The sequence below is a fragment of the Lepisosteus platostomus genome, chromosome 25, assembly GCF_059453375.1.
Source record: "Lepisosteus platostomus isolate fLepPlt1 chromosome 25, fLepPlt1.hap1, whole genome shotgun sequence".
NCBI classification, from domain to species: Eukaryota; Metazoa; Chordata; class Actinopteri; order Semionotiformes; family Lepisosteidae; genus Lepisosteus; species Lepisosteus platostomus.
In genome coordinates, this window is record NC_142635.1 from 4,006,505 (window position 1) to 4,030,421 (window position 23,917).

At 49.8% G+C, this 23,917-nt stretch overlaps 2 protein-coding genes and 1 non-coding gene across 3 annotated transcripts; 2 read left to right on the forward strand and 1 right to left on the reverse strand.

The window, feature by feature from the left end:
- Positions 1-1,241: 1,241 nt before the first annotated feature.
- Positions 1,242-1,360, reverse strand: LOC148640750 (5S ribosomal RNA). The gene has a single exon (XR_015930491.1). It is a non-coding gene; the product is annotated as a 5S ribosomal RNA (ribosomal RNA).
- Positions 1,361-1,763: 403 nt separating this feature from the next.
- LOC148640751 (uncharacterized) lies at positions 1,764-19,787 on the forward strand. The gene is made up of 17 exons (XM_088618870.1): positions 1,764-3,625; positions 4,954-5,052; positions 8,511-8,534; positions 11,436-11,483; positions 11,821-11,868; positions 11,957-12,004; positions 12,417-12,464; positions 12,802-12,849; positions 12,938-12,985; positions 13,398-13,445; positions 13,783-13,830; positions 13,919-13,966; positions 14,062-14,109; positions 14,737-14,784; positions 16,226-16,315; positions 16,900-16,938; positions 17,785-19,787. Exons 1-17 carry the CDS (start codon positions 3,520-3,522, stop codon positions 17,943-17,945), a joined length of 1,047 nt encoding a protein of 348 aa, XP_088474996.1. The 5' UTR covers positions 1,764-3,519; the 3' UTR covers positions 17,946-19,787.
- Positions 19,788-21,341: 1,554 nt separating this feature from the next.
- On the forward strand, positions 21,342-23,917 carry LOC148640752 (uncharacterized). Its single transcript, XM_088618869.1, has 2 exons — positions 21,342-22,499; positions 23,049-23,917. Exons 1-2 carry the CDS (start codon positions 21,962-21,964, stop codon positions 23,768-23,770), a joined length of 1,260 nt encoding a protein of 419 aa, XP_088474995.1. The 5' UTR covers positions 21,342-21,961; the 3' UTR covers positions 23,771-23,917.

The window sequence follows — 23,917 nt, forward strand, 5'->3', positions numbered from 1 at the left end:
CAACCCTTTCGACGTAAAAAAAAAAGTCTATCTCAAAACAAACACGCATGCCTTTGAAATCCGCTCTGATGCCTCTACAGATTTTTCCCCTGACGGCCGACCCCATCTGTGATCCTGCCATTTTGCTAAGGCTTTCTGGGCCCAGTTTGAGGACTGGGACCTTCCCCCTTACCTTTTCCTGACCTGTCTTGGCTGTATGATAATGTCTATTGTCTCAATTCATTTTCCAAGTCTGTCATTTGTGCCTGTGTTTTCTTTTCTCTAATGTTACAGGGTACAGCTGAACGAGTAAGCCTTCCGAGACACTTGTCGTATGTGGCAAATAAAGGCATCTTGAATCTGGACCGCTGCCTTCATTACATACGGTATCTCTCCTGTCCAACTACCCCCCGACGTGTTGGACAGGATTTGAGCCATAGTGAACAGTGAAAGGACGCCCCCTGGAGGGTGGGGAACACAGGGGGGTGATCAAAGGCAGCAGATAGGCTGGTCCGGTCTGTTATTAGAGAGAAATGTTACCTCGGAGATCTGTGGAGAGAAGGGAGGGAGGAGGAAGCAGAAAATCCGTGGGAAGTTGAGGGGGAAGGTTTGTATCTCAAAACCCCTGTGATATTCCAAAGAGATCGTCTGGGGAAAAGTGTTATTTTCCACGGGGGGGAGAAAGCATCAATTCACGTGGTCTTGAGGAAAAAGCGATTTCAAAATAATATACGATATAATGTATGTGAACAAGAGGTATTCCTCTATTGGCTTTGGAATGTTTTCTGAACGGGTCTGTGTTTATGCTGTTTTAGGGATTTGTAAGACTGGGAAGTTTTATTTTTGGTGTCATTCGCGCTCTCCCCGCTGGTCTCGGTCAAGGAGCAGATCTGGAAGTGCAGGCGGGCGGCTGGGGCACCGTGTTTGCTGGCAGGCTGTGATCAGGCCGCGCAGGGCGCTGGAGAAGCGAGGTCGTGGAAGCGCTTGCAGGTCCAGCGAGTTAGACATGAAGGTTTGGATACGTGGGGGGGGGGGAACGGCATTCCTGTTGACATCCGAAAAAGAGAACTTCACTCTCCGATTTCTTCTCGACGTCTATGGAAACGTCACTCGTAGTTTGCCAAAGCCAGCCCAAGATGCGCGTTTCCGCAAAAGAAACTACGGAGGCAGCTCAAGCTAACTCGTATTACGGACAGAAGCGCGCGTTGTCTTCCGAAAGCGGCCGCGCACATTAGCGACCTCTGCTGGCCGAGAGAGCAAAAAGCTTACAGCACCGGGTATTCCCAGGCGGTCTCCCATCCAAGTACTAACCAGGCCCGACCCTGCTTAGCTTCCGAGATCAGACGAGATCGGGCGTGTTCAGGGTGGTGTGGCCGTAAGCGAGAGCAAGGATGCCGGACACGCTACTTCACTGTGTCGTACCTCTGTGCTTCAGCCACGCTTAACATCCGAACGGAACTGATAGAGAAAAATTACATCGGATCCTTCACACATCCTACACTCTGAATACCAACTACTTCCTTCAGGCAAACGTTTTTGGGTTCCCAAATGTAAGTCAGACAGATACAAAGATCCCTTTGTTCCGCTGTCCATTACTGCTGTCAACGCAAATGGCAAGGATAAACACACAATTTGTGACCTGTGACCTGTTTGTGTGCTGTGTGTCCACAAACAATAACTCTTAGGGGACAAGAAATCTCATCTTAACTGAAGGCTAATTAATTTGCACTTCATTGGAAATCGAATTTGTAAGAGATCCGTTGTAGGTTCAGGAAAGGTATTTTTTTGGACTGTGGGTCGGAAACCCACAAGATCGTGGAGAGAACATACGAACTGCACCCAGGGCAGCCACACAGCCCACTACGCCACGAGTGCTCCCCCCCAATTCTAAAATACGATCCACGAAATCGAATCAATATTCGAAGTGACTTTGAAACAACTGAGAACAGGAACCCAAGATCTTAATTGCTGCGCGGTATTCAGTTTGGATATTTGTAATCTGTGTAGAGCAGGTAGCGCAGTCCTTGGATATTTGTCTGGAATCATATTTGAGAACAGAAAATTAAGTTCGATTAGTTTTCTTGCCGGTACAGCGTGCGATGGGACCCGCTTGCTGCCTAACGGACCGGAGACACCAGAGGGCGCTGTTTCCTAGTTTTGAATCCTTAGAAACCGCAAAACGTTAAAGAGAGTCGCGCTTGTCTGGTTCTCTAAGGTTCCCAGTACTGGCGACCCACACGCCTGACTTAATAATAAGGTGAAGGGGAGGTGCTCGTTCCCAGCTCTTCAACACGGTGGGTCTTTCACCCTTGTATTTTGTACGCGAAACAAAATCGCCGAATTGTGACGGGAAACCCAACGCAAATCCTCCCAACGAAGCAACGAACTAGATTCGATCCAGTAAGGCTTCGCTGATCTAACGAAAGGAGGTTGAAAGCCAGCAGGCGTGGGGGTCACCGGGATCAAAATGTATTCACTCCCGTGCAGGGTGTACCCCGCTTTGCACCCCGCCCCGGTAGAGATGGGCTCCGGCTGCCCCCCCCGTGACCCTGGGCTGGGTAGACAGCAGACAGAAACCGGAAGAAGAGGGCAGCGCTCCCTCTGGATCCCTCAGTGGAGCAAGTGGGAGTAAAGACGCTTTGGAAGGAACGAGTCAAGGTTTGTTCTGTGCTGAAAAGAAAAGAGAGACGATATTTCGGCTGTGGAGCCTTCTTCGGGTGTCCTTGAGTGCTCCCCAGCCGAAACGTCTGCGTCTCTTTTCTGTTCCCCTCGGCCTGGAATAAACCGTCACTTGTTCCTGCGCAAGCCTGCCTGCCTGCTTGCTTGAACGTCTTCAACCCGCTTTAAGAGCGGCCGTTGCGCTGCTGAGGTGCTAAATACGTCCATTTAGACACCCCGCCCTGGCTATATGTACCTGGAGGGGAGACTCCTGGGAAAGCACGGGCTGCTGCTGGAAGAGATGTTAGTGAGACCTGTAGGGGGCGCTCACCCTGCAGTCTGTGTGGGTCCTAATGCCCCAGTATAGTGATGGGGACACTAGACTGTAAAAAGGTGCCGTCCTTCAGATGAGACGTAAAACCGAGGTCCTGACTCTCTGTGGTCATTAAAAATCCCAGGGTGTTTCTTGAAAAGAGTGGGGGTGTTACCCCAGTGTCCTGGCCAAATTTCCCCCTGGCCTTTACCAGTCATGGCCTCCTAATAATCCCCCTCTCTGAACTGGCTTCATCACTCTGCTCTCCTCTCCACTGAGAGCTGGTGTGTGTGAGAGGACTGGAGCATCATCCAGGTGGGGCTGCACTCTGGGGGTGGTGGAGGGGATCCCCATGACCTGTACAGTGCTTTGAGTGGAGTGAAAGTGCTATATAAGTGTAAGGAGTTATTATCATTATTATCATCAACCCCTGTGTTGGAAATCTGTCCCCTGCTGCAACCTTCCTCCCTCCAACCACCCCCCCCTTCTCCAAACTCCACCTCCCCCCTGGGCGGAGCTGTTCCAGAGCTCCAGAGCTGGCTGTCGTCCTGTCCAGACCGCGCGGGGCTATGGACCGGGACAGAGCCAGCCCGGAGCTGCCGGTGCTCGCTCCGGATGAGTACGAGACCGTGAGCTCCACGCAGCAGGAGGGGGAGACCATGGGCGAGCAGGACTGTGAGTACCAGACGGAGAATCGCTCTTGCAGGGAAGGCAAGGGTGCTGGTGGAGCGAGAGCACAGATCCGACCTTTCTTAACCTAAATCCGACGCACAATGCAAGCGGAAAATACAGCGTGCTCCATGCACACAGATTCCTTTATTCCTTTATAGATCCTCTGTCTGAGCAAGTTCCTCCTCGTTCATTTTTCGTACTATGATATTTATGCTCCAGACAAAAAAAGAGATAACACTGCCATTGCTGTAGCTGGTTAAGTGATGTGATGGTGACGAATTCGACTTCGACTACTTGTGTGGGTCGTCTTGATTGTGGTTCCCTTTGGAGAGTAACACTGGGGGAGGCTGTGTGATCTGGACCTGTCTGGTGCTGAATATGAGCATCAGAGCGGATTTCAAACACAAGTGTGTTTGTTTTGAGTTGAAAGGGTTTAACCCTTCTGGGTTCTGGAGTCAATGTTTCAGCTGCTGCAGCAAGGTTTAGCATTGCTGCCTCACAGCGCTGGGGCCCTGGGTTCAATCCCTGGGGTGCTGTCTGGGTGGAGTCTGCATGTTCTCCCCATGTTCATGTGGGTTTCCCCCAGGTGCACTGGTTTCCTCCCCCAATCCAAAGACACCCTGGGGGGTTAATTGGCTTCTGGGAAAATTGGCCCTGGTGTGAGACCTGTGATGGACTGGCGTCCTGTCCAGCGTGTACCTTGCCTTGCACCCGCTACATGCTGGGATAGGCTCCCGCTCCCCTGCGACCCTGAGTTGGATACCGCAGCTGGCGTAAAGATGAAAGATAGATACTTTATTGATCCCGTGAGGGAAATTGCAGTGCAACAGCAGCTTAACACAGACAACACAGCCACAGTGTAACGAATGATACAATAATTATAGTAATACAATACATACAATACAATCAGTTCAGTGAGGGGTGCACTTAAAGAGTTACTCACAGTCCGGACACACAAAGAACAAACTAGAACAGAACAGTACACAGAACAATCGTATCACACAAATGAATATAAATATAGATGTAAATATAGATATAGATATAAATATAAATGTTTTGCACGGGTCCCTGGCATATATTGCACAAAAAACGGTTGTAAACGGGAAAAGAAAGAAAGAGAACAGGTGTAGCAGTAGATGTGTAGATGCGTTCAGTCCAGAAACAGGTCACTGTCAATGTTGGCTCTGCCCAGACGCAAGGTGGGTGCGTTGTACAGTCTTATGGCAGAAGGCATAAGACTTCATCCATCCATCCATAAAGATGGATGGATGAATGAATCTTGCCTGCATCCACACTGTGGATACGTGGTGTTTTTTTTCTTGTCTTCCCAGGCAGGGGGTGCGCTCTTCCTAGGCGTCGCCGGGCTGTCCCTGTCCTCTCGGCTCTGCTCTCCCTCTCTCTGGCCGCCAATGTCGCCCTGTGCGTCTACGGTAGGTAGAGCCGAGCGCCCCTCCGCCGGTCACACACACTGAGCCTGAGACACCCAGGAGGGGAGGTGCTGACTGTCGCGGATGTCGGAAGGGACGAGCCGTGGAATGGCAGGAGAGACGGGGGGTTAGCCCGGGCTCAGCTGTTCAGAAAATGCCGTATAGAAACCTACGCCCTCAGGCCACGGGCAGGAGCGACCTGGTGCTAGGCGGGTCTCAGGACATCCGAACGTCAATGCTGAGCCAGGAGCAGAGCAGACACAGGAAGTAAATAGGCTACACCACAGGACACACCGGAAAGACATGAATAATCACAGGGAACTAGGAACAGGACAGAAGGAGAGCGCCCTCTAGGTGTTCTGGGCGTGACACTGACAAGCACGGGCCGAGGTTCAAGGTTCAAGACTGTTTTATCCATCATATACAACAAGTGTATTGGAATAGTTCAGGTGGGGAGCCGCGTCAGCATGCGTAGGCTGCAAAGGAAAAAAAGAAGAAAGAAAACACAACGTTTCGGACGTGGAACCTTCTTCAGGGGTGTATTGGAATGCTTACTCGCCCCGCTGGACCCAGTAACAGTAGAGAGAGAGAGAAAAAATAGGCACAAATGACAAACAGGCATGGACAGTAAATTCAGACAACAGACGTTAGAATACAGCCACGACAGGACAGACCGTGCAGTGCCTTTAAGTGCAGGTGCTGATTTGAGCTGTCTATGATGGGCCTGCGTGGGGGAAGACACTGTTTTTGACCGGAGCCCGTTATGTTCCTGAGTGTGTTGCGTCTGGCAGCCCTGATTCGGAAGAGCGCCTCATTTCATTCTTTTGGCAAGGGACTCTGGGAGTCCGCTCGACGCACTGCCTGCCTGGGCACAAACATGCTTCCCTGTACTGCAGGAGAACCGGGGGGCTGCTGAGGGTCCTGGGTCCGGCCCGCTCTGTGAATGTGCTTCCCTTTTGGAGAGTAACACTGGGAGTGTGGCGCTGTGATCTGGACCTATCTGGCGCTGAAGAGGAGCAGCAGAGGGGATTTCAAACGCAAGAGTGTTTTGTTTCGGCAGGATCACCGGCGCAGGATTGTGGCAGAAGCTTTTTTTGTTTTGTTTTAATTTAAATTTGAGAGCTTCTGGCCAGACTTTTCCCTAGCAACCATCTCCGGCGTCCTACTGACACAGTGGGAAGTTCAGAAACCTGCAGCCAAAGCTGAAAGAGACCGGACTGTCACCGGATCCTAAGATCAATATTGTGATTGGCACATAGCGCTGGGGTCCAGGGGTCGATTCCAGCTTGGATGCTGTCTGTGTGGAGTTTGCATGTTCTCTGTGTGTGTGTGTGTGTGTGTGTGTGAGGGAGGTTTCCTCTAAAAGCTCTGGTTTCCTCCCACAGTCCAAAGACATGCTGGTGGGTGAATTGGCATCTGGGAAAACTGGCCCTGGCGTGAGTGTGTGTGTCCCGTTCAGGGTGTACCCCACCTTGTGCCTGTTGCTTGCTGGGATAGGCTCGAGCTACTCTGCCACCCTGAACTAGATAGATCAAGCGGTAAGAAGACGGGTGAAGTTTGAAATCTTCCTCAGTGGGAAAACACGTTACGATTTGATAAATGGCGCTTAGTTATCCGTTGTGCCGGATGGACCTTCTCTCCGCCCCAGACGTTCTTGTTACGAGATCCAGACGATGATCAAGGCCATGTCCTGCCGTGTGGAATGCTGAGGTTATATCGGAAGGATTGGTCGTATAGGATGTCTGTCCGGTCAGATATGTTGGTGCGGACGACGTTGTATTAAGAAGGTTCTGGAGTCCAGCACATCCTATTGACTGGTAGTGATCCTTCCCGGGCAGCGCCTCAGCCAATTTCTGGGTGCGCGTTTGACCTTTTCTCCTCGGTCGAAAGGTCCATGTTTAAAAGTTTTAAAAGTACAACTCAGCAGGGGCTGGTTGTTACGGCTCATCAGCACAGCCCCAGTTTGCGCAGCCGGCCGCTTAGATATATTTGCCGGCGTCGTGTCGGAAACGAAGGATGAGCCGAGAGACCGCCGGCGACTGAGACAGAGCATCGCCTCCTCAGACGCGGGCTTCAGCTTGACCGAGCTCATTGTGTATCGAAGCGCTCGTGTTTCTTTCATGTGTAACACGCAGGAAAAGCGCGCAGAGAGAGCCCCCCTTTGAGATCGGAAAACTGGGGGGTGGTTTTCCTCTGAGGAAGAGGCGCGCCCGCAGCGCAGCCCGATTTAATCTGAACAAAAGGCACAGAGCAAATACTTTACAAGAGCCAGAAATAATATGTGATTAAAAGGAAAATATTTACACGTTTGGGGAGGTTAGAGAAAGTTTATTTGGGGGGGATCATTGTGTTTGGTGTTTTTGTCACCCGCGTGTTCACCTGGGCGTAACGTGAAACGGTTCCGCGTCAGCCTCTGGGCTATTCAAGCTGATAACCCACCCCAGATAAATAAATAAAGGAATCTGTTGCTAACATCCACTTGCAGGGACTGATAATGGACAATCCGATTTGTTTAGATTTTCCTCTGCGACTGAGTTTCTATTGTTAGTAATGTATACATTCTGAGAATAATACGTTGTTGCATTGTTTGAATGTGTTTTGATAAAAAGTTGAAGAATTAATCATCAGGCTCGTTCGTGACAGGATCTGCCAGGTGTGCTTGAACAATATAAAAAGTCTGGATGGCTTTGGCTAAAAATAATCAACCGACAAAAAATAAATAAATATTAATCTAACTCACCCGCAGGTCGCAGTTCAGTGTCTGCAAAAAGTGAACAGCAATCGAGAATGTTATTTAACGTTCAGCCGTTTCGCTAATTGAGGCGGAGGAGAGGCGTGTTTGGAATACTGAGGTGTACTGAGGTCACTCCTCTGGCTCATCCTGCGTCAGGATGGGGCTGTCGTTACCCCTCTCTGGGGCAGAGGGTGAAAACGAATCGCAGAAGTAATTCAGTCAACAAGTAGTATTTGTCGGCAAACGCGTCTCGAAGTGGAGAGCAATATTTCGATTGAATTAAAAGAGATGGATTCACGAGCCTGCTCGTGATAATGTAATAGAGCCGCTTCACCTCACTGGAAATGTTGTTGTCTCATTCTGAATCACAGACTCACTAGGCAAACCTGGAAATTTGGTCAGATTTGTGATGCAAATGAGAGGTTTTACACACTACTGTGTGCATTTGACTTTTATTGTGGTTTAAAATGTACTCATCACTCTATATGACCCCCGAAGTATAAAAATAGTCTTGTGGTTCCTCTTTAAACTCTAGAAATCCATCTATACATGGAACAAGTAACATGTTATTGTGTATTTCCATTACGGGTAATATATATTTTGTTCCAAAACAGGCACATCTAGACATGAAAGCTAATCATTTTAGATTTTGATGACAGTCATCTTGCATTATGTCTTCTCTACTGTATAACTGCTGAACTCACAGCTTTATCTTTATTTGTTTCAGTGTTCTGGCCTGGACTACTTCAAGGTAGGAGCCCAGTCTCAGCTTGCTCCGTTGCCCGTTTCCATCTGCTAATCTCTTCAGCGCCAGATAAAGGGCCCCCTGGGACTTCATGACAGCATGTGACCCTTTGTTTGTGGCGTTCTCCGCCTTCCCCGGTTCCTGTGCATTTCCAGCCCGAGGCCTCCTCTGACAGCACTGCTGGGGCTCGCCTCAGGCGACCTCGCACATGCAGGTTTTCTGGTGTGGGGGGGGGGGGATTTTTAGGAGTGAAAGATTGGGGAAAAAATAGGCAAGTGTTAAAAGATTAAAGGGGGGGTAGTGAGCATAAGATGACATGCCTGGCTGTGGAAAAACCCCAATCCAGTTTAGCTAGCAGGGGGGGCAGAAGAATTGCTGGTTTTCTGCTCTTTCAGGCCATGTCTGCATTCATAACTGATCTAGACACTTAGGTTACTTGGCTCATGTTTCCTGCCATGTACAGCCCGTATGCACAGAAGCAGAGCCTTCTGCAATAATTATATTTAAACCTACTTTTGGATATTTGGCTGGAGGGTAAATGCAATCAGCAGAGGTGAATTTGCATCCACAGCAGGAAGCTTTGAAAATGGTCCTATTTGAAATACAGCAAATGTAAAGGTCTTTATTACTATGGTGGTTTAACCCTTAACTAAGTTCTGGACTCAACGTTTCAGCTGCTGCAGCAAAGTTTAGCATTGCAGGCTCGCAGTGCTGGGATCCTGGGTTCAATTCCTGGGGGGCTGTCTGTGTGGAGTTTGCATGGTCTCCCAGTGTTCGTGTGTGTTTCATGTGTGAGCTCTGGTTTCCTCCCATAGTCCCAAAGACATGCTGGTAGGTTCTTGGCTTTTGGGGAAATTGGCCCTGGTGTGAGTGGGCGTGTCTACCCTGTGTCCTGTACAGGGTGTGTCCTGCCCATCACTCAGTCCAGCCCAGGAGTGCAGATCCATCCAGCAGTAGCTGCTTTGTCTGTGGAGGATTGCAGTGACACAGCACTGAGCCCAGAAGTTACAGGACACAAGGCCAGTGTGTAGTCAAGACAGGAGTCCTGTCCATCGTGGGGTACACCCTCCTCTTTGGCAGCAATGTGGAAACCGGCGCACGTGAAGAACAGTGCACATGCACACGCACACGGGGATAACACGCAGACTCCACCCAGAAGGTTGTGGCTGGAATCGGACCCAGGACCCGCCGCGCCTCCCACTTTTCCTGGCAGTCAAATGACAAAGTGTGCTGCGAGTGCTTCATGAGGGCTCATGCTGCGCTCTCATATAACGTGAGAGCAGAGGAGTTTGTTGCCATATGTACACGTGCGCTGGAGCTCCTAATCACACTGACCTCTCCGGACATGCAGAACGCGACAGACAACATCACATAATGTGGGCAGTACATTACAGAATGGTACATAATAAATAGTTACAGCCGGAACCATAAAAACATTGTAGGAACAATCAATACGTGGTAATGAACAAAAACACATGGTAGTCCAGAGGTGCATTGAGCTGTGAGGCACTGCACAGTTAGCTGTTGAGGATGCGCTCTGCAGCTGTTCTGGAGTCTAGAGGTCTGTGCTTTAACAGTGCTGTACCGCTGGCCAGAGCGCAGGGGGGGAACAGTTTGTGGCCGGGATGGCTGGGGTCCTGAGTGATGGAGCGGACTTTATTCTGCGATGGTGTGAATCTCACCGATTGAGGGTAAAATCACATCCTATAACCCTCTGTGCTGTTGCCACAGCCCTAAGTAGTGCGTCTCTGTCCCGCCTGGTAGTACTGCTACCAGTACTGTGCGACAAGACAAATCAAGCCACTCTTACTGCAGCTGCTCTGCTAGGCAAGAGACAAGAGCCCTGTTTTGCAGGCTAGAGACACTCTCAGGGAATAGAGACACTTTCAGGGAATAGAGACGCTCTCAGGCAAGGCCTCCTGTGTCGTCCAGCCCGGCTGCACAGCGGGACAGAAGGCAGACCCGCCTGGGAATGATTATTTTCTCCTGAGGTGTGTCGGGGTCGAAATCGGAGACCCAGCATGGCAAACGAAAACAGGAAAGATTTTTGAATTGAAAATCCCCGGCCTTTTGTTTCTATTTAAAGCTGGTTTGGAAGGGTGTACTGGGTATTAATATAGGAGGAGCAGGATGTAGCAAAATAGAAATCACTGGGTTTGGGGAGTGTCGACGTTGTCTGTCGGGTGGTCCTACATCTGACATCTGAGGCGATATTTGTAGGAGTGTGTTGGCCGTAGTGCTTTGCAGCTGGGGTAACTGTTGCTGTGCTGTCGGTTTTGCGTTATGAAAGAGGAACTAGATAGTATGCATTTACTTATTGTGCAAAAGTAAGACATTACTCCTCAAAAGCATCTCAGGATCCCATCCAGCTGTGTCTTGAAAGAAAGCAGGGGTATAGGCTTCATCAACATTGGTTGGGTAGTTTGTTCCACGCTCCTACTCCATTTAGTGCAAAGAGCAGCCTCCTGTTCTTAGATTTAAAGGCACTTTCCACTTATTTTCCCCTTGTGCCTTGTGACTCCTAAATCTTACAGGCTCTCTTTCTCCTAACCAAATCAACAGCAGAGTAGTACTGATCTTTTTGGCCATCTGCTGTCTGAGGCCTCATTGAACGCTTGAAAATTCCAAATATTAGGACATAAAGTCTTTTGATGTTGATTGAGGCTACGTACTGTACCAGCAGGCAGCAGTTAAGCGATCAGAGTGCAGGTAATGTATTGATATACAATGCAGATCATTTCTTAAATACGGCAAAAATATTAACTGTTATTTGGATCGATATCTCAGTATGTATGGCAGGTGAACACGATACTGTATTCATTTCTAAATTGGTGCTCCCACCAGCACAGTAACAGGTGAGCAGAGATCTGCTTGGACAAAGATAAAGGGGTTTCCTTTCTCTTCCAGGATCTCTGATCTCCAGCCCTGCTGCCACTGCATCGTGCCCGACAGCAGGTGAGCACTGAGCTCTGTCCTCCTCCTGTCTGAGGCCTCATTGAAGGTGTGAAAATGAGGACTAGTAGACTGTAAAGTGTCTTGGTGCTTATTGAGGATACTTGCTGCAGGAGTGAGGCGATCAGAGTGTTTGCGCAGGAATTTCTTTGATCTACAGTGCCGATCATGCACTGAACCTTACAGACACGTCACGGGTCTGTAGCTCCATATGCAGGGCAGGTTCACACAATATCATTCTAATATTTCAAACGGACAAACCAAATCACATGACTCCGATCCCTAGTGATGAGGGAGTGCAGCCACTGGATTCAGGAGGATTTTCTTTCCAATCTTACAGACGGTCAGACCTCCAAACCCACCAGCGCTCCCTCCAGCACGACAGCAGGTGAGCAGAGATCTGCGGGGGGGGTCACCTGTTCCTGTGCAGCAGGGCGTTTGTGAAACTGGGGAATGAAACCGTCTCTTTCTGGCAGGGATGGCCACCTCTGGGACAAGCCTGACTCCAACGAGCACGACAGCAGGTAGAAACCGAACTAGCAGGGCGGGATCTGTAGTCCCCAGGGTGGGTGTGACAGGGGCGATGGTATAAAGAGGTTTTGGGATGTTCCTTATTGATGCTGTACTTAGTAATTGGCAGAACAGACTCTATATGAGCTTGTGCAGGTAGTTTGTCTATTCGCAACAGGGACGGTTGTCAGAATAGAGAACCTGCCCCCGCAATCAATCCTTTGAATGTGCAGTGTACCTCCATGCATGACATGTTACTGTAAATTCACTATCTGTACCTACTTCTAGGATTCAGTGACTATCTCAAGACAGCACTGGATTCATGGACAGATATGCAGTCTTGAGTTAGACTGAATCCGATTTCTGCTGGCTCATGCAGTACAGATTCGGACGATCAGCTCTGAAGGGGTTTCCTTTCTCTTCCAGGATCTCTGATCTCCAGCCCTGCTGCCACTGCATCGAGCCCGACAGCAGGTGAGCACTGAGCTCTGTCCTCCTCCTGTCTGAGGCCTCATGGAAGGTGTGAAAATGAGGACTAGTAGACTGTAAAGTGTCTTGGTGCTTATTGAGGATACTTGCTGCAGGAGTGAGGCGATCAGAGTGTTTGCGCAGGAATTTCTTTGATCTACAGTGCCGATCATGCACTGAACCTTACAGACACGTCACGGGTCTGTAGCTCCATATGCAGGGCAGGTTCACACAATATCATTCTAATATTTCAAACGGACAAACCAAATCACATGACTCCGATCCCTAGTGATGAGGGAGTGCAGCCACTGGATTCAGGAGGATTTTCTTTCCAATCTTACAGACGGTCAGACCTCCAAACCCACCAGCGCTCCCTCCAGCACGACAGCAGGTGAGCAGAGATCTGCGGGGGGGGTCACCTGTTCCTGTGCAGCAGGGCGTTTGTGAAACTGGGGAATGAAACCATCTCTTTCTGGCAGGGATGGCCACCTCTGGGACAAGCCTGACTCCAACGAGCACGACAGCAGGTAGAAACCGAACTAGCAGGGCGGGATCTGTAGTCCCCAGGGTGGGTGTGACAGGGGCGATGGTATAAAGAGGTTTTGGGATGTTCCTTATTGATGCTGTACTTAGTAATTGGCAGAACAGACTCTATATGAGCTTGTGCAGGTAGTTTGTCTATTCGCAACAGGGACGGTTGTCAGAATAGAGAACCTGCCCCCGCAATCAATCCTTTGAATGTGCAGTGTACCTCCATGCATGACATGTTACTGTAAATTCACTATCTGTACCTACTTCTAGGATTCAGTGACTATCTCAAGACAGCACTGGATTCATGGACAGATATGCAGTCTTGAGTTAGACTGAATCCGATTTCTGCTGGCTCATGCAGTACAGATTCGGACGATCAGCTCTGAAGGGGTTTCCTTTCTCTTCCAGGATCTCTGATCTCCAGCCCTGCTGCCACTGCATCGAGCCCGACAGCAGGTGAGCACTGAGCTCTGTCCTCCTCCTGTCTGAGGCCTCATGGAAGGTGTGAAAATGAGGACTAGTAGACTTTAAAGTGTCTTGGTGCTTATTGAGGATACTTGCTGCAGGAGTGAGGCGATCAGAGTGTTTGCGCAGGAATTTCTTTGATCTACAGTGCCGATCATGCACTGAACCTTACAGACACGTCACGGGTCTGTAGCTCCATATGCAGGGCAGGTTCACACAATATCATTCTAATATTTCAAACGGACAAACCAAATCACATGACTCCGATCCCTAGTGATGAGGGAGTGCAGCCACTGGATTCAGGAGGATTTTCTTTCCAATCTTACAGACGGTCAGACCTCCAAACCCACCAGCGCTCCCTCCAGCACGACAGCAGGTGAGCAGAGATCTGCGGGGGGGGTCACCTGTTCCTGTGCAGCAGGGCGTTTGTGAAACTGGGGAATGAAACCATCTCTTTCTGGCAGGGATGGCCACCTCTGGGACAAGCCTGACTCCAACGAGCACGACAGCAGGTAGAAACCGAGCTAGCAGGCCGGGTTCTGTAGTCCCCAGGGTGGGTGTGATGGAGGGGGGAATAATATAAAATAAAAATATTTTTTTCTTACAGATATGCTAACCTCACAAATGACCCCATCTTTACTCCCGGTAATTACGGGTAAGCACAAGTTTATAAAAGTTCTGGAAATCAGAATTTAAAACTTGAAATAAAGTCACTGGCTATAAAAGGGCAATTAACACATGGCGGAATCCCATCTCCAGTGTAAAAACAAGAAGTACAGGCATGCACTTGATATTTGACTTGACATTTTAAGTGGCACTTTGAGGACATGTGAGCAAATGGCTGGGTAGCTCGTTCCACCCTCCCGCCACCTTTTGTGTAAAGTAGAGCCCTCTATCCTGATTGAAAGATCCCATCCAGCTGTTTCTTGAAAGAAGCCAGGGTTTCAGCTTCACTAACATGGCTGGGAAGCTTGTTCTGTACTCCCACCGCACAACCCTGACTTCTTTCGAGAACCGGCAGGATGAGACCCTCAGATCAATGAGCTACTAATGACCAAACAGGCAGATGGGTCTGATGGCCTGCTCTCATTTGTAAATGTTCTTATGGTTTTATTGTGACTAACACGGCAATTTGCACAATTAATTAAAAGGTTTTAGCACATTTTTGTATTGGATATGGGTATATGTTATGTACCATATAGGGGAAATACAGTGAGTGTATTTCTAATAATGGGCAAAGACACAGGCTGCTCCTTTAAGAAGGATTTTTTTTCTTGTACAGGAAGGTACACTCCTCAATCGAACCTTACTGCAGTGTCCAGCCACACAGGTAAGCACCAGCGGTATTGTTTTATGTGTTTTATGTATGTACTAAGGGGTGGCACAGTGGTCAGCAGTGCTGCCTGGCAGCTCTGGGGCCCTGGGTTCAATTCCTGGGTGCTGTCTGGGTGGAGTTTGCACGTTCTCTCCAAGTTTGCATGGGTTTCCTCTAGGTGCTCCAGTTTCCTCCCACAGTCCAAAAAGACTTGCTGGTAGGTTAATGGGCTTCTGGGAAAACTGGTCCTGGTGTGAGTTGTTCGTGTGTGTCCTGTGATGGACTGGTGTCCCATCCAGGGTGTATCTTACCTTGCCCTTGTTGCTTGCTGGGATAGATTCCAGAATAGGAACAAGCGATTAGAAAATGGATGGATGAGTTCTGAATAAGCTTACACAAGAATAAGAATTAATGATCAAAGACTGGAATATCCAGTCACAAGCCCCGGATGTAACCATCAACATGAATTTGGTGCTGAAAAGAAGAAATAAACCAGTCACCATATATCTGAAGAAGTTTTCAGGGGATTACAGAATTTAGGGTTTGTGATAATGCACACATGCCCTTTGAGGGACATCTTCAGCATCTTCTTGAAACCTTGATCACTTCGCTATTGATCCAGATTTGGCTGTCCACTTTCTAAAATGAACAATGCGTTTGTTTTATATAGAGAAAGGGCTAATCAGCTTCTCCTGTCCCCTGAAACTCACAATCCAGAATGGTGACAAGGACGAGCCCTGGAAGTTTAGCTCAAAAGTGAGATGCAAAACTCTGGGACAATTTGGGTGTTTATTGAGGATAGTTACTGTTCCAGCTGGCAGCAGTGAGGCAATCAGAACGTTGCAGGCATTTCATGGATCTACAATGCTGACCATGCACTGGATTTTACAAACACGTTAAATAACGTCAAGGATCTGTATCTCCATATGCAGGGCAGGTGCACACAATATCATGTTAATATTTCAAACGAACAAACTAAATCACATGCATCGAATTTGCTGGGGATGAGCAGGTGCAGCGACTGAATTCAGGAGGATCTTTTAAAATCTTACAGACGCGCTAACCTCCAAGCCCACCGGCGCTCAGTCTAGCGCCATACCAGGGGAGCAGAGATCTGCTGGGGTTACCTGTTCCTGGGGAATGGGAAATTCATTTTATAGAGATCAAGACAATTTTTCCGGGCTTAATCGGCTTCTCCCATCCCCTAAAACCTGCACTGCGGCCAGGAGCCCTGGAAATTTAGCTTAAAAGCGAGCATTTTGAGCTCAGTCCGCCAGGGGCAGGCACTGGGAGATGCAGAACTCTGGGACGGGAGCCATGAAGCCCAAGGGGCAGATGGGAAATCAAATAAATGTGAACTCGCCCCCCTCCGCAGACGGGACTGTCTCCCCGGCCCTGTCTGGACACCTTCCTTGCGCCACTGTGCCTGAGTCTTTGCTCTCCCATCATTCCACAGGCCTCTGGGTATGGCTGGGCGTGGGGCTGGGTGCCAGCCTCCTCCTGCCCGCCCTGGCTGTGTTCCTGCTGCGCTGCCACAAGACCCGAGGTGAGGCCCTTCGCTCCATTTTTAGACAGAAAAAAGACATCTGAAAAAAAAAACAACTGAGTCCCCAGATTGAGGGCGCTGTATGCTGTTAGCTGCTGGCTTGAGTCCTCAGCAAGCTTCCCCCAGAAGAACAGGCTTCCAGCTGATCTATTTTGCCTGATCTTGCTTACTTATCTGCTAGTTGCTAATGGATCTCAGGGCAAAATCCCTGCCATGTCTTTGATAGAACTGAAGGAAATAGCGACTTGTTCCCCACACCCACCCCTCTTGGTGTAAAGACAGTTTTTAGATTCTGACTCCTAAGGCCCCCCCCCCCCCACCTCTGGGTTTCCATTTTCCTGGGCTCTTGTTGAATTGTGGATCCAGACACAGCCCAGTGTAGCAATCAGAATATTCCTTCATAAAATCATCAGATCATCATTTCTGTTCTGGGTCATATGACTGATATGATATTTAACAGTAAAAGGAGTGCTTGTGTGAATGAACAAGAACATCAATACAAAACATTCTAATAAGGAAGCATGAAATTCCAATGTATTCAGAATCACTGATCGCCTCTTCTCTTTCACCCTATCCCCTCACAGCTTACCATGTTGAGAGATCTGGGCTTTGGTTTTTCCCAGGTAGGTGCCAATACCCCCTGTCCAGCTCCACAAGGCCGCTGGTGGCTTTATTTTTCTTGTGAAATTCAAGCTCTCTGAGTTATTTAACTGTTGTGTTCAGGCCTGTGTGTCCTTAACCAGCAGCTGGCAGCTATATCGCCCTGCACCTCCCCACTGGCAGCTCAGCAGGTGTGAGCCTGGCCAGTACCTGGAGGGGAGACTCCTGGGAAAGCTGAGGCTGCTGCTGGAAGAGGTGTTAGTGGGGCCAGTAGGGGGCGCTCACCCTGCAGTCTGTGTGGATCCTAATGCCCCAGTATAGTGACACGGACACTATACTGTAAAAAGGCGCCGTCCATCAGATGAGACACAAAACTGAGGTCCTGACTTTCTGTGGTCATTAAAAAGTAGGGGTGTTACCCTGCTGTCCTGGCCAAATTTCCCCCTGGTCTTTACCCATCATGGCCTCCTTATAATCCCCATCTGTGAACTGGCTTCACCACTCTGCTCTCCTCCCCCCTGAGAGCTGGTGTGTGGGGAGAGGACTGGAGCATCATCCAGGTGGGGCTGCACACTGGTTTTGATAGGCTCTGCCTCTCTTGCGACCCTGTGTTGGATAAAGTGGTTCGAATATGGGTGGGTGGAGGTCTCGAATTCAGTCAGACAGCGTGTTTGGAATTCTCTCCTCCCGTTTGTTTCCTTGGCATGAATGGGGGCCGGGTGACACCATATTGCCCCAGGGATCCAGGGGCAATATGGTGTCAGGTGACCATGACTACCCTGCTGGTTTGGGCCAACGGATCTTCAGCACACACACACACACAAAACCAACACGTCAGGTTTCCGAAACCATTTTTGTTCCTCTCGCAGGACTCTGCAGCCGTTCTCCGAGCCTCTCCAGCTTGTTTCTGCCGGAATCCCCGTGGGCCCGGACGGTCCCGGCTCTGGAAATGGAAGGCACCTACAGCGGCGTGGAGAAGCGGCCCCCAGTTACCCCGGGGCATCTACAGCCAGGAGGCAGCAGCTCGTAGACTTGAGGGGCGGGCAAGGAGGAGGGGGAGTGATCGCAGTCCAGGAGGGCGTGTCTGCCTGGCCCCTGCTTGCCCACTCAGCTCCAAATGTCATGACCACGACCTTTCTTGGGACCTTCAGGGTCTCGGAAATTGATCCAGGAATCTCTGCATTTCTTGTAGGGTTCCAGCCACCTCCAGCCCTTAAAAAACATGCCGTCCGGGGTCTTGATCTAAAATCTTCAGAAAGCATTATCTAATAGTACCCAGATGCACAGTCCCAGGGTTGCCATCGAGAAGCAGACGCGGCTGAGGATGTTTGAGAATTCAGGTGCAGTGAGCTGAGGATCCATCGTTTTTTTTTGCTCCAGGATGGGAGAACGTGAGCCCAGGCCCTGCAGAGTGAGGGGGGAGCCGATGGGGAGAGGTGGTGCAGGAGGGATCGTGGGAGAGTAATATGACGAAAAGGGACAGGCTTGTGATGTACGGTATTTAGCTGCAAGAAATGACGTCAAGCACAGATACGATCAGAACGGGGACGGAAGTGGTTTGGCTGTCGCTGTGCCTCCCGAGCTCCGGTGAAGATCTTGCACAAGGCGGCACCTGTAATCCGGAATCCAGCTCGTTGCATCACCCCTGTGCTGGAGACGTTGCACTGGCTTCCCGTTAGCTTTTTGAGTCGATCTTCAGATCGACTGCTCTGGGCTTCGTGGCTCCACAGGCTGGTCCCTTCTGCATAACTGTGGCTCATCCATAATTCTACAAATGAGAAGAGTTCAAAAGAGGTCTGCTACCCGACCTGAGCCCGGCAAACTATCCGTTTCGGCCCGGGTTCAGGTCAGTTTTTCACATACAACTTCGGGCTCAGGCCAGGTTCGGGTTTGTTTTCTAATAAGTGAAATTGAATTATTATTATTATTATTATTATTATTTTACATTTTAAATGTATTTTTATTAGAAGAAATTAGTAAGTCATTTTGCGCGCTCCCTCGCTTGCCTTGTAAAACCGCGTCTGTGAGACTCCGTCTCCGTGTGTGCATGTGGGTCTACTCACTCTAGGAGGAAGAGAGAGGCGGGTTTGGGTTTCACATGGGGCCGTACCATTCGGACTCGGTCGGGTCTCAGGTACGAGCTTCAATTTCATGCCCGTGCAGACCTCAAGATTTCACTTGGCTGACAAGGAGTATAGTCGCTATATCACCCTGCAGCTCACAGCTGGCAGCCCCACTGGAACTCAGCAGTCTGATTGGTACCTGGATGGGACACTTCATGTGAAAGCTAAGGTTGCTGTTGGAATTGGGTCCAATAGGGGGCGCTCACTATGTTTGCATGGGTCCTAATATCCCAGTATAGTGATGGGGACACAATACTAAACAGGCGCCGTCCTTCGGATGAGAGGTAAAACCGAGGTCCTGACTGTCTGTGGTCATTAAAAATCCCAGTACATTTCTTGAAAGAGTAGGGGTGTAACCCCCGTGTCCTGGCCAAATTTCCCCCTGGCCTTTACCCACCATGGCCTCCTAATTATCCCCATCTCTGAACTGGCTTCATCACTCTGCTCTCCTCCCCACTGAGAGCTGGGTGGCACACTGGTGGTGGTGGAGGGGATCCACACTCCCTCCTTGGGAAGGCCATCCCAAAAGAGAAAACGAGAACCTTTTCTTCAAAAGGCCTTTATCGTCTCCCTGTCCTTCATTCTCAAATGCAACTTTGCAAAGGGATTATACATAAAACTGCATTTGGCATTTTTCACTGTGTTGCGATATTGAAACGCTGTAAAGTTCCTGGGCTGATTGCTTGTAAAAGGTGCCACCTACAGTCATTTATAAATGGTGAACAATGTGGTCATTCGATGGTCGATAAGGCTGATGTCAGTGCTTTATGTGGCTCATTTGATTTGTGGACAAGTTACCAACAGGGTTAATACTACCAAATCATACTGGCAGCTCCGGGACTACTGGGGAACCGGTTTTTACATTTCTACAAGTATGCAAGTAAGCAGTTTTGAGTCGAGTGCAAGCCATTTGCAAAACAAAAATGTTTTAGTATTTTTTTTTTTTGCATTTTGGAGATGGGGCCCCATTGCTTGACTGAATCTTGAGAATAAACTAGATGCGTTAATGAAGGTCATTTGACACCCTAATGTGACTTCGGAAACGTCCAGGGCATCCTGGAAGACTCTCAGCCGGTAAACTACAGAACTGTATTCCCCTGGAGTCACTGGACCGGGGTTACAGACCCCCTGGAGTCACTGGACCGGGGTTACAGACCCCTGGAGTCACTGGACCAGGGTTACAGACCCCTGGAGTCACTGGACTGTGGCTCTCCTGGACCAGCCTGAGAACTGGAGGGAGGAGGGAGGGGGAGACATTCCTCACGCAGAGGTACAGCTTCTTCCTCCTGTGAAGGGCAAGGGGCTGTGAGTGACTGATGTTCAGTCCACATTCTGCGTGGAGGAACGACAGACAGCTCATGGCTACGGTGGGGAAGCCCTCCCGAGAATCTCCTGTGCCAAGCATGGGCGTCTTTGCTGCGGTTTTCGGACGGCGATGCCGACCGCACTAGAAGCTGCGTCGCCGACCGGCCCCGGCGCCCGTCTCCTGGAGCAGCTCCAAGTCAGAGAGGCCAAGGTTATTTAGATGAATTTTGTGTCCGCTGAAGGAATATAATTTCTTATTACTTGTCTCTGCCCTGGGATAAACATTCACCCAAGTTCGGCACAAACACCGTCCAGAGAACTGGCACACCTGATTTAGCTTTCAAAATCTTTCATGTAACGCGTTTAGAAGTCACATTATGCTTAAAGACTAAGATTGCAGCGCAGTTTTTTTATATTTAAAAGATTAAAAAACTAAATTACGTTAATGGGCTCCGTTAACAAGTACAATATAGAAATAACGGGATAATTTATTCGCAATTACGAGATACACATTAAATATTTAGTTTTCCTTGATGGCAGCAATGCGCTACCATATTACGGAACATAAATTTGAAAAAAGCGTAACATAACTAGTTTAATTTTACGCGTATACAGTATTAGTAGAATAGTTACTATCACAATACTCAAAATAATGACACGTTCTTTATTTGAAATAACTATTGATACATTAATTTCCACTAGTTTGAAAATAAAAGTGACGATTTATTTACGTCTTGTCTCTATTCTGCCCACAATCGAGAAAAAAATGGGGGTAAATAAAGATAAGGTCCGCACAGTTTTCGTGTTCTTACATTTAGAATACTTTGTAGATACGCCCTTACGTTTATTTTAAACTGTTCGAACATGAGTTTCTTCATTGTTTGTATATAATATTGTCCAAGTATAATGATTAAGTCAATAATTAAATCATATTATTTTTAATAGGATTAAAAATTAACAAAACACCTATTTCTTCGTAAGTCTACTAACCTTAGGGATAAACTAAAATGGTGATACGTCATCTAAAACCGACATAGTAGAGGGATCATTCTTCTCTATTTTCATTGGTCCATACATGTCGCCTGTATAATGACGTCCTGCAATCCTTCCGCATACAAAATAGACCGTGCTTGGGTTGTACTTATTTCCGAACATACAAGAATTCCTGCGTATTATAACTGTGCCTTTACACGCACGTACCAAATGTGAGGAATCGTGTGGTCGGGGTTAAGGATATAAGGGACAGAGCCCATTTTCAAGGGGAAAAACGACTTCTAGCTGTCGCCTGCTATACAAAATGGAAAACCTCCGATTATACCGCTTTAGGGAGCTCCGATGATTGAGCAGAGCAATGCAAAAGAAACTCTTATCTGTGCCTTTGAAGAGAGCTCAAGTTCACCTCTGCAGGACATAGAGAAGTGTCCCCGGAGCAAAACAAAATGCAAAACTATCAGCTGACGTTTTGCGAGCATCGTCTTGCAGGATAGTCCTGTAGTGTAGACAATGTAGTGTCATCTTGTATCGATCCTACTCTCCGTTGTTCTGAATAACAAAACCCAGGCCCAGGGTATACATTGCACTCCCAACAGAAATATTAAGTTATTTTGCAAAACCTGATATGGAGGCGAGTATTTCAGCTGCCCTTTTACACGACAGCCTCTCTTCTACCGTCGAGCGAGCCGTTCGGTCAGCGGTCGAGACCGTGTTGTGCGAAACGATGAGGTTCGTCTGGGGCCAGCTGAGCGACTTCCAGAACGCGCTGACGCAGAAGGACGTGGAGAACGCGAATCTAAAACTGATTCTGGGGGAAACGCAGACGGAGCTGAAGGCGCTCCGAGAGACCGTGGAGCGTTCCCCTCATCCAAGACCCCCGGTCACCCCAAACGCGGGCGGCAGTGAAGCCTTTGCTCCGTCCTCCTCTCAGCTCCACAATGGCGCCGAGGGGACCGGCTACGGTCACTGGCCCCGCCAGTCGGGCACGACGCCGGACGGGTGTCCAAACACGCTGCGTTTAAACACGCTGTCGACAGCCTCCGTTTCCAGCGATGCTCAGACCCCGGACGTTTCGGGGGCGGGCGGAGTCCAGCCGAGATGGGATGCCGCGGTTGGGGCGCCTGACTGCGCCGAGACGCAGAGGACGTCTGCGCCCAAACGAGGTAACAGGCGACCCCGCCCGCACACCACACACGAGCCCTTCCCGTTCTGAAAACCGGCCATTTCCAGACAGATACCCCTTTCAGTTCCTTTGGTGTGCCAAGTTTAGAATCAAGATGGTGGGGAGCCGCGATGCGTCGGAGTGCACTGCGCTGTTCCCAGTGCGTCCAGTTCTCAGAAGCTGTAGGGTATTTTATTGGGGGTGCTGTCTGTGTGGAGTTTGCATGTTCTCATCGTGTCCATTTCCTCCCACAGTACAAAGACAGCATGGTGGGTCAACTGCCTTCTGTGAAAGCTGGTCCTGGTGTGAGTGTGTGTGTCCTGTGATGGACTGGTGTCCCGTCCAGGGTGTACCCTGCCTTGTGCCCGTTGCTTGCCGTTATGGGCTCCGGCTTCCCCGCACCCCGGAATTTGTCAGCAGCGGGTTACAGAATGGCCAGGTGCCGCTGTCTCTTTGGGGAATCTTTGCTTTGTGCCCCGTGAAACTCCGCCCTTCTCCTCGCTGCCCTGACTTGATTTATTGATTTTTGTTTTGTTCTTTTGTTTTGAAGACGCCGGAGAGGTCCTCAAGCACATCGCGCCTTCTGAAGTCCACCTCTCCGGGCGCCGCGGCGGGGCGGAGCTGCCCATGTGCCCCGGGGAGGAGTCCCTGCCCGCGGGCGTCCTCGTGAAAGCGGAGAGCCCCGAGCCCCAGCCCAGCCGGGTCAAGGAGGAAGAGGCGCCGCCTGGGATGGGCTGGAGCGGTTTTCCGCGCATCCTGCCTTGTAGTGAAGGCTCTGGCCCGGCCTGGGCTCCGGCTCAGTCGGAACCGGACCATCCGTGCGCCGCGGGGCCAGATCCCAGCACGCCGCCGAAGGTGTACGAGTGCGAGCTGTGCGGGAAGACCTTCGGCCAGCCGAAGTACCTGAAGCGGCACCGGCTGGTGCACACGGGGGAGCGACCCTACCGCTGCGTGCAGTGCGGGAAGAGCTTCAGCCTGCCGGACAGCCTCAAGCGGCACCGGCGTGTGCACACCGGCGAGCGGCCCTACGCCTGCGCCGAGTGCGGCCGCAGCTTCAGCCAGGTGCACACCCTGCGCGACCACCAGCGCATCCACACCGGCAAACGGCCCTTCCACTGCGCCGACTGCGGCAAGAGCTTCAGCCGGCTCAGCATCCTGAAGGAGCACCGCCGCATCCACACCGGGGAGAAGCCGCACCGCTGCCCGGCCTGCGGCGAGACCTTCCGCTACCTGAGGACCTTCAAGAGGCACAAGCAGGGGCATCTGGGATAGCAGATATATGTCCTTGACTTTAGCAACAACGTCTTCGTTTTGTTGCTCCGGAACTCCCTGCAACTCCCAAGTTCCGCCTACGTCCGTATCTTTCAGCTTCATTGGCTTTTTATTCAAGAAACAATATTAAATTCAACATTAAATTCA